The 16979-nt window shown below is 32.4% G+C and overlaps 5 protein-coding genes and 1 long non-coding RNA gene across 7 annotated transcripts in view; 3 read left to right on the plus strand and 3 right to left on the minus strand.

The window, feature by feature from the left end:
* Window positions 1-16241, plus strand: part of LOC123271366 — a 90472-nt gene extending 74231 nt beyond the window's left edge. Inside the window, exon 3 of the long non-coding RNA XR_006510844.1 lies at window positions 15952-16241. This is a non-coding gene — a long non-coding RNA (uncharacterized LOC123271366). The remainder of the gene's footprint in view (window positions 1-15951) is intronic.
* On the minus strand, window positions 1363-3744 carry LOC123271361 (nuclear cap-binding protein subunit 2). The gene is made up of 3 exons (XM_044737668.1): window positions 3476-3744; window positions 2106-2426; window positions 1363-1533 (listed from the first exon to the last, which is right to left on the minus strand). The coding sequence occupies exons 1-3, from the start codon at window positions 3530-3532 to the stop codon at window positions 1429-1431; spliced, it is 483 nt and encodes a 160-aa protein (XP_044593603.1). The 5' UTR covers window positions 3533-3744; the 3' UTR covers window positions 1363-1428.
* Window positions 5913-7615, minus strand: LOC123271352. Of its 2 annotated transcripts, none has more exons than XM_044737656.1 (2): window positions 7451-7615; window positions 5913-7396 (listed from the first exon to the last, which is right to left on the minus strand). In XM_044737656.1, the coding sequence occupies exon 2, from the start codon at window positions 7390-7392 to the stop codon at window positions 5971-5973; it is 1422 nt and encodes a 473-aa protein (XP_044593591.1). In that variant the 5' UTR covers window positions 7393-7396; window positions 7451-7615; the 3' UTR covers window positions 5913-5970. The 2 variants fall into 2 exon arrangements, with proteins under 2 accessions (XP_044593591.1, XP_044593592.1); XM_044737657.1 differs by having other exon boundaries at window positions 5913-7402.
* Window positions 7833-9823, plus strand: LOC123271359. Its single transcript, XM_044737665.1, has 5 exons — window positions 7833-8004; window positions 8477-8740; window positions 8842-8910; window positions 9021-9201; window positions 9479-9823. Exons 1-5 carry the CDS (start codon window positions 7900-7902, stop codon window positions 9505-9507), a joined length of 648 nt encoding a protein of 215 aa, XP_044593600.1. The 5' UTR covers window positions 7833-7899; the 3' UTR covers window positions 9508-9823.
* Window positions 10670-12226, minus strand: LOC123271353. The gene is made up of 2 exons (XM_044737658.1): window positions 12175-12226; window positions 10670-12102 (listed from the first exon to the last, which is right to left on the minus strand). The coding sequence occupies exon 2, from the start codon at window positions 12094-12096 to the stop codon at window positions 10729-10731; it is 1368 nt and encodes a 455-aa protein (XP_044593593.1). The 5' UTR covers window positions 12097-12102; window positions 12175-12226; the 3' UTR covers window positions 10670-10728.
* LOC123271344 (raf homolog serine/threonine-protein kinase Raf) lies at window positions 12485-16241 on the plus strand. Its single transcript, XM_044737639.1, has 2 exons — window positions 12485-13194; window positions 14093-16241. Exons 1-2 carry the CDS (start codon window positions 12682-12684, stop codon window positions 15791-15793), a joined length of 2214 nt encoding a protein of 737 aa, XP_044593574.1. The 5' UTR covers window positions 12485-12681; the 3' UTR covers window positions 15794-16241.
* Window positions 16242-16979: the final 738 nt, after the last annotated feature.

The raw sequence follows: 16979 nt of genomic DNA on the forward strand, positions 1-16979 counted from the left end.
TAATACAATTCAATATTTATAAAGAATAATTGAGCTTGAAAAGAAAAAAATTATATTTAATTGAAATTATTTAAATTATGAGTTATACACATGGTAACTGAATCTTCTTTATAATCACTCAGTGGCAGCGTCATTTTTAACTTTGCAGTACATCTGTCCAGCATTTGTGTCCTTACAAACGAGGCCATCACATTTCGAATCATCATAACACTGAAATTATTCAAAAAATAAATTATACAATAATTTTCCCGTCATTTTTTAAAGTTATTTTCTGTTTAATTATAAAAAAAACAATACAATTATTTTATTTAATAAAATTATATAAAAAAATTCATATAAAATTTTTAAACTTTGCTGATTAAAAATAGTTAAAAAATTATTTTTATGTCTTCGCCAGGATTTTTATAATCCTCAAAGTCTCAGCTTTAAAATCCACTAATCATTTTTTAAATTCCTAAATTTTTTCACAAAGTTTTCAGCGCCCCCAACTAAAAAAATTGGAATTATCCAACTTTTTGGGTTTTAAAGAGTCATAACTTTTTTTCTAATTAAAATAAAAAATCCGGGTTAATTTTATTTCAAAGAGAACATTTTCAGCTACAACTTTTGTAAAAGAAATTTTTTTCTACGACCAATATTTTAATTATTAAAAAAATGTCAAAGTTCAAAGACAAAAAATTCGAGAAAAATTTTTTTAAAGTTTGATCGAGGATTAAAAATAGTTAACTCAATATTTTTATGTCTTCGCCGGCATTTTTATCATCTTCAAAGTCTCAGCTTTAAGTTACACTAATAATTTTTCCATTTCCGACATTTTTTCTCAAAGTTTTCAGCGCCCCCAACTCAAAAACCCGTTTTTTCGCGAATTCACCATGTTTTATTGTTTTAAAGGTCCATAATTTTTTTTTTAATTAAAATTTTGTAACCGGATAAAGTTTAAATTAAAAAAGAAACTTTAAGCTAAAATTTTTGAAGGAAAATATTTTTCCGAGATCAATATTTCAAGAATTAGTATAAAAATTAAATGTTTTACTTACGGAAAATTTACCAGAAGCCGAACGAAGTGTATCTTCTGTACTAAAAATCTCCACAATTTCTACTCAACCTTATCAAACTTTCGCAGGAAATATTAACTTAATATTTTTATATGAATCTTAAATAAAGTCTGTAATAACAAACAATTCACAATTTACACAATAAAAATAAGTATGTATTCAATTAAAAAAACAATTGTCTAAGTAATTATTTTAATGTTTTTTAAAAAGATCAAGTAAAAATAAAAACAATTAATTATTAAACATATTTATTTCTTGGCATAAACTCGAGAAAAAAATGAGTAATTTTTAACTCAAAATAACATTATTGACAATCAAATTAATTAGTCTTATTAATAATATTAATATTACAATTATTTATTAAATAGTTAATTTAACGACCGTATCCGGTCTCAGCGATTGGTTGGACCTTTTGTTGGATTATTTTTCCGTATCCTCCTCGGCCACTATCGAAGTCTGATCTATATTCATCTCTTACCTGAAATAATAATAATAATAATGGTTAAGTTATACATGGAAAGAACAAGATAACAATAGATATTATCTCAGATTATACTCAGTGATATCTGTAGTGAAAAAAAATTTCAAATAGTAGCTAAAAAAAATTCAGATTATATTACATAATATCTGGATAATACTCTTTGTAATCTGGATAATACTCATTACTATCTGGATTATACTCATTATAATCTGGATTATACTCATTATAATCTGGATTATACTCATTATAATCTGGATTATACTCATTATAATCTAGATTATACTCATTATAATCTGGATTATACTCATTATAATCTGGATTATACTCATTATAATCTAGATTATACTCATTATAATCTGGATTATACTCATTATAATCTGGATTATACTCATTATAATCTAGATTATACTCATTATAATCCAGATTATACTAGCTACTATCTGAAATTTTTTTTTCACTCAGTATAATCTAAGATGATATCCAGTGTCATCTTGTTCTTTCCGTGTAGAATTATAATAAAAAAACATTTTTAATACAAAATTTCTTATTTTAAATTTATAAAAACTCACTTGTCCACCAGTTTTTCCTCGTCCATACTGTCTCCCCTCGATGAATCCCGCGTCCCAGTCAGTCCTAATAATTCTGTCGTCCAACCTGGTGCCGTTGACGTACCTCATGCAGTTCTCGGCGTCGCTTCTGAGGTAATACTCCATGAAGCAGAACCCGCAGGGCGTCTTTTTGTACTTGTCCAGGCCCATAACGATGCGCTTTATGTCTCCGCACTTGCTGAATAATTCGTAGATCTGCTCCTCGGTGGTGTAGAAAGACAAATTTCCGACGTAAAGGGTCGTTGATGTCCGGAGCAAACGATCCTGTTCGGCTCTTGAGCCCTGTAAGGTATTTAATAATATTTAAATTAATTTATTTAATTATTAAAATAATATTAATATTTCTTATTTTTTTTTACTGACTAAAAATTAATAAAATTATTTTAAATTTTTTTTAAAATAATTTATCTAAAAAAAAAAAAAAAATATATAGTCTGTTACAAAATTATAATAAATTAAATAATATAAAAATCAGCTGGCATAAATAAATAAAATTATATGACAGTAAAATTATTATGAAAAAAATAATGAAAATTAAGTTAGACATTTAAAAATTAAAAAAATTTTTTTTATTAAAAAATTGACTCAAAAAAAAAGAAAAAAAATTGCCATTTGTTAAAAACTTGAAAAACTGTAAGTGCAATTTTTAAAAAATATTTTTTTGTTCTAGATTAACTATTAAAAAAAAAAAAAACAAAAATTAAAAGCGTCGGCTAAGTTTAGTATCATAAAAAATTTCACGACAAAAACAAAAAAAAAATATAAATAAAATTTTAGAAGATAATACTAAAGTTAGCCGACATTTTTAATTGTTTGATTATTTTTCATTTATTAAATTAAAACTAAAAAATAAAAAATAATATTTTTAAAAAATTGCATTTATAGTTTTTCAAGTTTTTTACAAATGAAAATTTTTTTTTATTTTTTTGCAATAATTTTTTTTAATAAAAAAAATTGTTAAAATTTTTAGATTTTGGCTAATTTAATTTTCATTTTTAGAAGATATTTTTTGTCATCATTGATTTATTAAAAAATTTTTTTTAATTTTTAAATAGCTGATTTTATTATCAATTATTATAAATAATAATAATAAATAATATTGAAATCAGCTGATTTATTTTAATCTTAAAAATTATTAAAATAATAAAATTATTGTGAGAGAAATTTTTTAATTTTCACATCAGCTGATTTTAGTATATTATAAACAAAACGTAATTTATGATTAACATGATCTTTTTTTATGACTTTTTAAGAATAAAATTTATGAAAAAGTTATTTAAAAATTTTAATACTAAAAAAATAATTAAAAAAAAATAATAATAAATATTAACCTTGAAATGTTGGTCGCGGTAGGAGCTCAGTTCAACTGACGGAGATGGCAGAGACATTTTCCCTGTGATTTTCTTGCTTAATATATATATCTTATATATTTCTCAACTTAAATCTCACTAATTAAATTATTGACGTCCGCGAATTGTTTTAATTGATTAAAACCGTTATTTTATTAATTAAAAACGTTGGAATTTTATGAGAGTAACTTTTTAACTGCACACCACGCTTGTCGTTTGTTATTGGACACGTCAGCCACCATTTTGATACAAACTGTGACTATAGTTTGAATTGTTATATCCGATGATATAGTAGATGTCGATTTGATACATTACGCGGCAAATTCACGATAATTTGAATTATTTAATTTAATTTATAATAAATTATATATTATAAATAATGCATTTGGTTTATATAAAAAATTTGTTGTAACACATAAATTAAATTATAGTAATCTCCTTAAATAAACAATCAACAAACTAATTTTGTCAACATTTCTCAGAACTATAAAAGTACCCGAACAAGCTTGCTTGTGTTACTCGACAATTAAACCTTTGTGAAAACTAATAAAAGAAAAACCATGTGTTAAATGTCCTTCAAGGGTTTGTTAGTTACATATACATTCTCGTTAAGCATTTTCAAGAGGTCGTAAATTATAAAATAGAATAAGAACATAGAACCAAGCCAACAATAATACTATCCTAATATTCCTAATATAAAATTGAGATTAAATGTATGTGGCATCAAACTATTCGTAACGTGATTGGTCGAATATATCATAAGCATGAAAATATATGCAAATGCTACAGTCAGGCGCGCGCTTGCGCGCGCAAATTCAAATTCTAGTCCTAATATAAAATTGAGATGAAATGTATGTGGCATCAAATTATTCGTAACGTGATTGGTCGAATATATCATAAGCATGAAAATATATGCAAATGCTATAGTCAGGCGCTTGCGCGCGCAAATTCATATTCTAGTCCTAATATAAAATTGAGATGAAATGTATGTGGCATCAAACTATTCGTAACGTGATTGGTCGAATATATCATAAGCATGAAAATATATGCAAATGCTATAGTCAGGCGCGCGCTTGCGCGCGCAAATTCAAATTCTAGTCCTAATATAAAATTGAGATGAAATGTATGTGGCATCAAACTATTCGTAACGTGATTGGTCGAATATATCATAAGCATGAAAATATATGCAAATGCTATAGTCAGGCGCGCGCTTGCGCGCGCAAATTCAAATTCTAGTTCGTTAAATAAATAACTGATAAACTATTGGAGTTACGTTTAATAATATTAAAAATAATAGTTAATATTTAATTAAAATAACAATATCTCATATTAATTAATAAATCAAAATCATAATTAATCTGCAACACATATATTAAATTTAAACGTCTTAATCATAATAATTTAATAAGTAACATTTATAAATTAATATCTAAACTTATAGCTATGATAGATAAACTTTACATAGTTATATTTATAACATTTATAATAATTTAGTTATAATAATAATAATAATAATAATAATAATAATGTTCTAAAGTTAATACTTTTGTTAATGGATAAACCATAAGAATTTAAGATATAATTGTGAGCCCAGGTATACATTTGTGTATGTACCAAGCAAAATATATGTAGGCACAGACATGGACGAGAATAAGTATTAGTGTATAAGTTAAAATAAGTATTAGTATATTTATGTTAGAATAAGTATAAGATGTAATAGACTAAATATATTGGTTTGAAACATAAAGGGGGAAGTGAAGCCGGGAACCACCGACTTCGAGCCGATACTTTTGTAACTACACTTCTCCCTGGGAACTTTAACTGAGCACTTGCTGTAGCTGAAACCACCGAATAAAATCAAGCTCTTCGTTAATTATTGTTTATCATTTAAAACAGTCCATCTAACTAAAGTTTTCCTTTTTTCTTCAACTTAACCCAACAGATTTCATTATCAAAAGCTGAATTAATAAACAACAATAAATTTAAATAGATCCCGCGTGACTACAACTCACACCTTAGTCTAGAAGGAGGCAGTACAAGCAATCTAGTGACCTTGCTGGACATAACAGAATACTGTGAACTAGTTATGACAGCCGCCGGTAGATGTCGGGTCAGTGTAATTTTTGTTACTAATGCGAAATTGGCTATATTGGTTTGAACCAACGACTTGTGCTCTTTATTATTAAACAAAAAAAAAATTAATACGAAATTTAAACAGAAAATTTTAATCAAAACTAATTTAGCATCTTAATTAATCTGCTAAATTAATTTAAAAAAAAATTTACATTAATTATCTGACATTAATAATAATTTCACGGATTTTTGAATAATCTTAATTTAAGAAATTGGAACAAATTTTTTTTTAGCGAAAAATACTTATAAAAAAAAAATTTTAGAGCTATAAAATAATTTTCAATTATTCAAAAATATGTAAAACTTTATTTTAACACACGCAAATATTTGTACAAAAAATAATATTATTTATAAAAAGCACTGATAAACTTTTCCAGTTGACGATTATCCAAAAACTCAACAACCAGCAGAACAATTTCAAACGATAGCGGTATAGCCTTCCTGAGATTGACAACCTTCTTGAGCTTGTCCATCAACTCGCTCCTTTCTTCAACCTCGTCCATCTTCTTCCATAATAGAGTAATAAACATCTGCGTATCATACTCATCTTCATCATCAATTCCATCAAAATGTCCGTCTTCTTCATCCAGCTCATCCTGAAGCTCGCTCATAAAACTCTTCAATATCTCCAAATTATCAACTCTTCTACGAATGAACAGCATTTTGGCAACTTCAAGGAAAGAAGTCTCACCAACATTCCTCTGCATCAAGAACCCTTCAACAAACTTTTGCTGAAAGCCCTGAACAATCCCGCGAACATGATCATCTTTGTTCACCAACTCATCCATCAGCTTGGTTTCTTCTTCGGGCACAAACAACCCAAGAGCACGTTTCAGCACCAAGATTTTCAGGATCCACCTGGTGCAAATCTCTCTTTCTTTATCCAAGTCTCCATCAGCTCGGGACTGTGGATCAACTGGCATTGTCACGTACTTCAAGGGTCTACCTTCTTTGCTTGACCTTTCGAGGTTGAACGGAATCTTCAGCAAGTCATAGCAGAACCTCCAAGCAGCCATGTTAACCAGCAGCGTATCAGGATCTCCATTGACCATGGCATCAACATCAGCCCCAGCATTGATCATCATCTCAAGGAAGACACTTCCACTTGCCTCCTTGACCTGTTTTCCATCAAAACGCAACTGTCCGAACTTGCTCTGGTGCAGCATATAATGAAAAACATGCAGCCCAGCATCATCCCTAGCATTCAACAGCTTTCCATCATACATCATGAATTCTTTTTGACAAGCAATGTTATAATGGTTCTTCTCAACAGCGTACATCAAGAGTGTCTTGTTCCTAGCACTTGAAACATAAACACTAGCTCCATGATCAAGCAAGTAAGATGCCAAAAGACTTTTATTAGTCAGAGTAGCGAAGGTCAGCAACGACATCTTGCTAAAGTCTTCGCACCACTGACAATCCTTGACATACTTTGCCAGGACTTTTTTGTCGAAACTTGCGTTTGCATCAGCACCGGACTTCAGCAGGAATTCCAGGACATCCAGGTATCCTAGGAAGCTGGCCAGGTGGATTGGTTGGACTCCGTCATCTGCTAGAGAATTTATATCAGCTTGGTAGTTCTGGATCAGCTGCTTCACTATGTTCAGCCGGTTTTTGGCCGTAGCCCAGTGCAAAGCGGTGTAGCCTGACGCTGGTCCGGTTTTTGATAAGACACTGTTCACGTTGAAGCCTCGGGACATTATTAATTTCACACCATCTGGCTTGTTTTCTATCACTGCCACGCGCAGTAGCACGGAATTGTCCATTTTGCTGCAACTGGTGAGTTTAATATTTTTTTTTTATTTTATTTTATTTTTTACTTACCTGAATGAATTTTTGTGCTAAACTGGTTAATTAATTATTTTATAGGTATCCACCACGAAGCCTACATAGAAGGAGGACGATCGCTATAGGTAAGATAATATATAAGATATCTTAGCTATAGGCTTTCTTGTCGTATTTGTGTCCTCAAAAATGAGGAAACATCGGGTACAATAAATGTCCACAAGGGCGGCGGTGATGTTGGGTAGTTCAGATTTTAGCCCATGTGATTTTAGAAATAACTAGAATTCAAATTTGCGCGCGCAAGCGCGCGCCTGACTATAGAGTTTGCATATATTTTCATGCTTATGATATATTCGACCAATCACGTTACGAATAGTTTGATGCCACATACATTTCATCTCAATTTTATATTAGGATTAGGTTGTGTTGTTTAATATTTTTGTTGTCAGTTCCTATCAACGTGAATTTAAATCAAATTTTTATTAATTATGATGAAATATTGTATCGTGGTAGATTGTATAAATAGTAAAGACAATCAAAAAGAGAAAAAAAAGTTAAAACAACAAAAAAATTCTCTGTTTACACTGCCCAATGTAAGAATAACCTTAAAACTTCAATTCACCTTTAGATATTATTTTAATAACAGTTAAATAAAGATTAATATCTTAATATAAATACATTAAATTAACTCTAATGTTTATAAAATCCGTGATGTATAAAATGATTAGTGGTAATAATAATTTAGAAAATAAATATAGCAGAAAATTTTGCTCATGAAAAAGTTCAATGCTATAACAAAAATAAGATAAAAAATGTAACAGTGTACTGAGTAAAAGAAAAATATAATAATTCTAATTGTATGTATTAATGTAAAAAAGTTTTAAAAAACGTAAAATTGTATTTATTATTGCATTATCATTAGAAGTTTAGATATCAAAATAGTCAATTGTCTATCATTTCCATTTGCATTTATCATGTTAATATTATTTACTATTATCAATTATTTTTTTTATGAAACCACGCATATCTTAAATCAATTTAAAAATTAACATAATTTGTTTGTAGAATCCTGAAGTAATTATACAATGGAGCCAAATATTGGGACAAGATTTAGCGTCCGATTCAAAATGTAATCAATTTATATGTGATGAACATTTTGAGGAAGATTACATTATTAGAAACGATGTAATAAGTATACCAGGTCAGAAACCATTTGTTTCTGAAAGGAAAAAAATTATTCTTAAGCGTGATGCTATTCCAATATTGGATAAAAATATCGACCAGGTGATAGAATCTCCAATTAATACTCTAGTTACTGAAAATGAAAATGTGAGAAAATTTACGATTATTTTATCAACGTTGATGTATTGAAATTATTGTTGGGTATAACTTTATCGTTTTCATTTATATTTTACTGGTTTTTTTTAAAGGAAAGTACTTCAAGTAATAAATGTAAGAGTGTGGCAGTAACAAATGATGAAGCTGTTGTCGTTAATCAGGTTTATTTTTTGAACACAATAAAAATCTGCGATTTAAAAAACTTTAATAATTAACTAAATTTCTTTATATATAACTATAAATGTGTTGAGTTTTTTTTTTACGTACACAGCATGGCGACGAAGGTGATACTATTAACCATAGCAACATATCAGACGGGCGAACAAATGTTGGCAATGTACCTTCTGTTAGTCGTGTCAATACTAGTGACGAAGAAGACGAAGAAGTGCATCAAGTTCAGCGACCATACAATAGGAAACCATTTGAAAGCTTAGTGGATGATAGTGATTCTAGTGATGATAATGAAAATCAGGAGAAGTTAAATATTTCTTCTTTTCAAGACTCTTATCATGACCATGACTATGATGTCGTTAAATCTAGTGACGAAATTATCGCGTATATTGCTGGCTACATGGTGAGGAAAACGAGTCGATATTCTAAGTGTTTTACCTGCATAGAAACTTTACAGTCAACAAGTATATCTACAAGTGGTCGAGATAAATTTTTTGAACTAATGAGTGACGGTGCGTTAATTTACTCAAATGAAAATTTATTTTTCCTTATTCAAAGCCTTGAAGAAGACGTTCTATCTGTTGTAGGAACGAAAACTATTAAGTGTAATACAAATGCATCAGATTTTGGATAAGATATCATTACGACAGTCGCTTCTTATTGTTGGGTGCGCCGAACATACTAAGCAATTAATGGTGAAAGTCATTAATTACTTTATAGTCATGCGAGGTCACTTTCTGGCTAAATTATTCAATAAAAATTTGAATCAACGAAAAATTCTGACTAGAAAACACCGCAAAACTGCAAAGTTGGCGTAGATGATAAATATGTTATAATTTTATTAATATTCATAAAAAATTTATCAGTATTACTTCTGTTTAATAAAATTTATACATTTTAAATGGCATAAATTTGCAATTGAATTAAATATTATCTTATTTCTTATTAATTAATTGATTCATTAACTTACAGTCGATCAAAAAATTTTTTAACATCGATTTCTTTATTTGTTATCATTATAATTTTTTTTTTTTTTTTTATAAACATTTAAGGACATCAATTAACTCATTTTCTTACTAAAAAAGATCCTTTCATTTCATTTATTTGATATTTTTTTATAAAAGCACCGATTTATCTCTAAATCCTTCCAAATTTTAAAAAATTATAATTTTATTGATTAATACCATTATTAGTTGTTATTAATTTACATTTAATTGTTTTGTTATTATATTTAACTATGTCTTATTTTTCACTGACATTATACAGCTATAATATATATTTGAAAATCCTGACCCGTCGAACCGACACGCTCTCTGGTGGCAGTATGTTATCCTATGTTTCTGCAATTTCGTGGACGTTTTCATAACACTACGATCGTCCTCCTTCTATGTAGGCTTCGTGACCATAATAATAATACGACTATATAACCTTAAAATTAAACTGTAAACATTAAGGCGAAAATGAAACAGTCGTAATGAGGATTCATGGAAACATAGCTCTTAGTGGATTCAACGACCACTGATGACGTCATAGTGCTACGATTTGCATTCAAATAATTTTTTTATATTAATTATTATAAATATTGCAAAATTATGATTTTTTTAATTAATAGAGCAAATTGAGAGCAATTGTTTAAGCAAAAAAAATTTTTGAAAAAGTGAATATTTTAGGTTTTATAGCAAAATTAAAATTTAATTTTTGAAAAATTAACTAATAGTAATAGACCTGGAGCAATTACGGATTCTAATAGAGCATTTAAAGAGCAATTAATTGGCATATAATTTAATTGAAAAAAAAATTATTCTACGCTAACTTCCTTCCGGTTCAACAAACTGTTGCAAACTCCAATTATCCACAAACTCAATAATATACAACACAATTTCATACGGCAAGGGTATAGCTTGCCTCAACCCTTGAATTTTTTGAACCTTTTCCAAAATTTTTCTTCGCTCATAAGCTTTTTCAAACTTATCAAACACTATTTTAAAAATCTCATAAGTTTTCTTCTTCTGCGTCGCTCTTATTCTTACAAATTCTCTGAAACCTTCGACAAGTTTCTCATCTTTTACCAACAATTTCAAAGCTCTGTCATCAAGAACTTTCTTAACAAATTCATAAACAGACATATCTCCATCCTCACAATTAATCTTCTGGTTCTTCAACGAACTGTTGACAAACTTCTTAGCAAACTTATTCACAAATTTCTTCACACCGACATCTGAAGCAACCAATTGATCCATAAACTTTGTTTCTTCTTCGGGAACAAACAATCCAAACTTTCTTCTGATGATTAAATTCTCCAGAACGAATTCAACGCACTTTCTTTGTTCGATTTCTTCAGAGCCTGAAGTAGCGTTAAACAAAACTTTGGACTTTTTGCTAACTGGAAGCTTTAAATCCAGCAACTTCTTCAGGAATTCCAAGCGATGGCTTCTTGCCGCCATATTGAGCAGCATAGTATCAGGATCGCCATCAATTGTAGCGTTAACATCCGCGCCACTTTCAATTAAATAAAGTAAAATTTGATCTTTCGCTATTTTGTGATCAAAAAGCAAATAATGAACTGCGTGCAAGCCGTCATCGTCTCTGGCGTCCATTATCTCTCTACAGGCGGCTATTTTCCTCAAAAGCACCAGTGCTATGTAATCATCGTCGTTTTCAATCGCGTACATCAACAGTGTCTTGTTCTTCCTGCCTCTAATCTTGAAATCAGCTCCGTACTCCAGTAAATATCTGGCCAATGCAAATTTGTTGTTTAAAACTACAAAAGTTAGCAGCGTCATCTTGCCCCCGAAGTCATCCGACCAGTTTTTAAAATAGTCTATGTATTTTTCTCGGAGTTCTTTCGTGAATTCAGCGTTAAAATTTGCTCCAGATTCCAAAAAAATTGCTAAAACTTTCAAGCTTCCGAGCAAGCAAGCTAGGTGAATCGGTTGAGCACCATTTGCGCCCACGGAATTCGCACTAACTTTATAGATTCTTAGCAGTTTTGTCGCACACTCGCCTCTGTCTTCCATCGCTGCAAAATAGAGAGCTGTGTAACCTGCTAAAGGTCCAGTTGGGATTAAACTTTTGTTGATATCACTGCCGTTGACTATAAATCTGTCTATCAGATCCCAGTTCCAGTTTTTTACGGCGTCAGAGAAAGTACTAAATTTTCTTGAAATGTTGCCCATTTTTTTCTAAAAAAACTATTTTTTTATAATAGAAATTATTAATTACTTATTTTTTAATATTAAGTATTAAAAATTTACCTATGGATAAAATTTTAGAAGAATTTTATCAGAGACCGTTTCAGCGTTTGATAAATGCAAAAAAAAATATAACTAGTTGCAATTTTTTTTTGTTTTTAATATTTAAGATGTCGCTTAAGATGTAGAATTATAAAAAATATTTATAAAAATTAAATAGTTAAAAAAAATTAACAGATGTCAGTTGATTTAAGTGATGTTAATAAATAAATAACAATTAGAAAAATTAGAAAAATTCCCGCCAAAAATTCAAAACTCAGGTGTTACTAAATCGTTTTAATAGCTGCGCAGTCTCGGCATCTGCGCAGTAAAACCCCAGTCCCTCCGCCATGACACATTCAAAATACAGAATACAGTACTATAGATGCAATTAGACTGTAGCTGTCGTCAAGCTATAGCCCGAATAAAAATCGACAACAATACAAACTAAAAACTAAAAGCAACGGAGAAAGTAAAATAAAAAAGAAACTCTAAAAGCAAAACCATCCAGATGACTCCGGACTCGGAAGGATGGCGACAGTGGGTGCGCGAAAACTAGCCCCGGAGGCTCGTGAACCGGGACCTGGAGCTCGACGGCATCACCCAGTAGATGACCTCGGGCAGTCAGCGAGGCCAGGAACTCCCCTGAAGGCACGGCGCCGAGGAAAAGTCTGCCCGGAGGACTCCCCAGGCCTCGCCATGTCCAGATTCCTTGACGCCCACCACCAGGATCTCGAGGACGAGTGCGGCTCCCTCGACGAGCTCCAGAACATCCAGAGCGTGATCAACGTCACCCGCCAGAACATGGACGCCCTCACCAGCAAGTTTGCGAACTTTCTCCAGCCGCCGGCGATCTACCTCCTGGAGTACTCCGAGCTCACCAGCAAGCTCCACGAGCTGGAGCTCAAGCAACAGCAGCTCGTTGACAAGCTCACCGCCGCTGGATACCAGGATGACGTTCTCGAGAGGTACAGGTGCCCCAGGACTCCTCTTAGGTCTCTTCTTCGCGCTCATCTGCCCAATCAGCAGCGCACCAGTGTTCAGGTTAGTTTTCTTTTCCTCTGGCAATTTTATTTTATTTTTTATTTATTTTTTTCTCAAGTGACTATCATAAGTTAGGAGTTTTTATTTTTTTTTAACATTTTTGTTCTGAAAATTTAATTATTCAATTTTTTCCAATATTTTGATTATTATAATTTTGCTGAAAAAATTATTTTTAAGTGTTAAATATTGAATTTTTTTAAATTTTTCAATTATTAAGCTTTAATCTATAAAAATCTGGATAAAATTTCAATAATTAGGTTCTAATTATTGGCGACATATTTCAAGAAGGCTAAAAAAATATATATATATATAATTTTCTTTTCTCCGTTAAAAATCGGAATTCTGTTTGAGAATCATGATCATATGATTTTTTCATGTTTTGGACTCGTAATAATTAGGAAAAAATCATCATTAAATAATTCCGAATTTTACGATAAAAATAAAAATAATTTTGAAAAAACAGGTTTTTTTTTCAATTTTCGAATACCGTTTGAATTAAAAAGCTAAAAATTGTTGCGAATTATATTCATTCGACACCAAATCGACCCTCTAAGTATAAGTCAAAAAAGCCATGGGAGCAGAATTCCCATATTAATCCGGCTATACCCTTTATTCGTATTTGATTTGTCAATTTTTGTATATTTTGTCCGAGGATATAGAGTCATAGAACCAAAATCTGGATAGAATTTCAATAATTAGGTTCTAATTACTGAATTTTTTTAATCATTAAGCTTCTATCATGTTAAATTATCATAAAATTCTAACTATCAGCCTCAAATGATAGAATTTTTACTAATATTCTTCTAATTATATTTTAATGAGCTAGAATGATCCTCAATTCCAAAAGTTTCATAAAAAATCTAACCAATAAATCCCCGACTTAAAATTCTAATTCCAGGTAAAAGAAGGAATGGCCCTGCGAGACGCTTTAGCAAAAGCGATGAAGCTGCGCAATCTGACCACAGAAATGTGCGGCGTGTACATAGTAGGCGCAAACGATTCCAAGTACCCAATCCCGTGGGACACGGACATCTCCTCCCTGGAATGCGACGAGATATCCGTAGAAATCCTGGACAAGTTTCCAATCACGACGTCAATCAGCCACAACTTTGTCCGTAAGACCTTTTTCAGCTTGGCGTTCTGCGAGTGCTGTCGCAAGCTTCTGTTCCAGGGTTTCTACTGCCGAACGTGCAACTACCGGTTCCACCAACGATGTGCCAACGGAGTTCCAGCTCTGTGCACCCAGTCCCGAATGCAGGACGCGTATTACCAAGCTCTGCTAGCTCACAACCCTGAGACAACCGCGGGAATCTTGCAGCTTCCTTCAAGCTACGCACTGGCGCGTCACGCGCCCCTGGCTCCTCGGCGGCACCCAAGGACATTAAACCAGCAGGACAGAAGTTCCTCAGCTCCTAACGTCTGCTGCAACATGATCAAGCCCTGCGACTCCGAAGACTTCCGTTCCCACCAGCGAACTTTGCTATCCTCGGGGCCGATTTCTCCCGGAAGCAGTCCTACGAAGCACAGCCAGTCGACCCAGGCCTCCCCGACGAATACTTTGCGGCCCAAGCGGCCCCGAGCCAGGTCAGCTGATGAATCTTCCAAGAATCTTCTGGCTCCCAGGGAGTCCATCGAAGACTGGGAGATTCCTGCTGATGAAATCCTGATTGGGGCCAGGATCGGCTCCGGCAGCTTCGGGACTGTTTACAAAGCCCACTGGCACGGCCCAGTCGCTGTCAAGACCCTGAACGTTAAGATTCCGACCAACTCCCAGCTCCAGGCGTTCAAGAACGAGGTCGCTGTCCTAAGGAAGACCAGGCACGTCAATGTCCTGCTGTTCATGGGCTGCGTTAGCAAACCCCAGTTGGCGATAGTCACTCAGTGGTGCGAGGGATCTTCATTGTACAAGATGCTCCACGTGGACGAGACTGACCTTCCCTTCCAGACCCAAATTGAGATCGGTCGGCAAACCGCCCAGGGAATGGACTACCTCCACGCGAAGAACATCATCCACCGGGATCTCAAGAGCAACAATATTTTCCTCCACGACGACATGACCGTCAAGATCGGAGACTTTGGACTGGCCACTGCCAAGACCAGGTGGGCCGGGACTCAGCAGTTCAACCAGCCCACGGGGTCAATTCTTTGGATGGCGCCGGAGGTTATCAGGATGCAGGAGGAGAACCCCTATAGCTTTCAGTCTGATGTCTACGCTTTTGGGATTGTCATGTTCGAACTGTTTGCCGGACAACTGCCCTACAGCAACAACAGCAAGGACCAGATCTTGTTCCTCGTTGGGTGTGGACGTCTTGTGCCTGATCTTAATAAACTGCGTGCGGACATGCCCAAGGTTCTTAGAAGGCTAATTGAGGATTGCATAAAATTTTCCAGGGAAGACAGACCTATCTTCAGGCAGATCTTGGCGACCATTGAAAGCCTAGTTCAGGGGCTGCCCAAGATCACCAGGAGCAAATCTGAGCCGAACCTTGGGTGCACTAAGGTCCAGTCTGATGATTTCTTGTATAATCCTTGCTCCAGTCCCAAGACTCCGGTCAATTATCAGTATGGAGCTTTTCCCTTTTGTGGGGGGAATATTTAGTGTCTAGCCAGCTGGAGATAAACCAGGGCTGAAAATTATCAGTGCGCAATGTGCTCCTGGACTGTTAAGGGGCAATAGTGCGGTTCTGATTTATCAAAAAATATTTAAGACTGTCTGAAGATAGATAGTAGTTTTAAAAAGGATTTTATGCTATTGAGAAATAGCAGGGATTATTTGTAAATATTTTATTAAAGAGTGCGGGGATTCGTCTCGGGACCACTCTAATGGTTAATGGCCTAATTGTGTGGCGGACTCTAGTGGTAATTTTGTTCATTGAAGATTGTCATTTTTTGAGTAAGATCAAGATTTTTAAATGAAATTATGGTGTCTTATTTATTATTTATTTATGCGATACGACTGAATAGCTAAATGTTTTAAAATAATAATAAATACGTGGAGATACTTAAGTATAAATACTATATTATAAATATATTACAGTTGTCGATATGTAACATCAAAACTAATTAATAAAATTTAATCTTCGCAAATTTTGGATTTTATTCTTTTTACATAAAGTAAAAGACCCAGTTATTGACACTGACCCAGTTACTGACACTTCTAACGTTATTTTGAATTAAAAAAAAAAACATTTCATTAAATAGTTTTATAAATTTTTTTAAAATTAAAATTAATTAATTATGTACTTGATTATATTTCCAACAGTGAAAAAAAAAAATAACTTTAAGTCTTGAGTGTGAAAGCCATTTTTAAGCTATATTCTAAGCAGTATACGTAAGAGCGTTCGTCTATCCAATCAATCAACTATTTAATATCATAAAAGTATAAAAATATAATAAAAACTATATAAATTAGTTAATTATTATACATTATTTAGTTTTTAATTATAATATATCACTTCAAATGACATTTATGTATTAAAATGTGGGTGTCAATAACTAGGTCAATTATTTTAAGAACGCCGCAGTTATTGACACCCGAATTTTAACCTATTATCGAGGTTATTTCGTTGTTGACGTTTTAATGAAATATGAATCTAGGCCGACGTCAGTGTCAGAAACTACAACACAAGAAATTTTGAGTGTCAGAAACTAGGTCCTACAATGTTACTGTTTAAAACATTAATTTAAATTATAAACTGGTCCCATATCATTCTTTCGCGTTGATAATCTTTTCAAGAAATTCTAAATTTTTTTATCGTGCAATAGTATATTACACACCTAGGGAA

Source organism: Cotesia glomerata, linkage group LG9, assembly GCF_020080835.1.
Source record: "Cotesia glomerata isolate CgM1 linkage group LG9, MPM_Cglom_v2.3, whole genome shotgun sequence".
NCBI lineage: Eukaryota > Metazoa > Arthropoda > Insecta > Hymenoptera > Braconidae > Cotesia > Cotesia glomerata.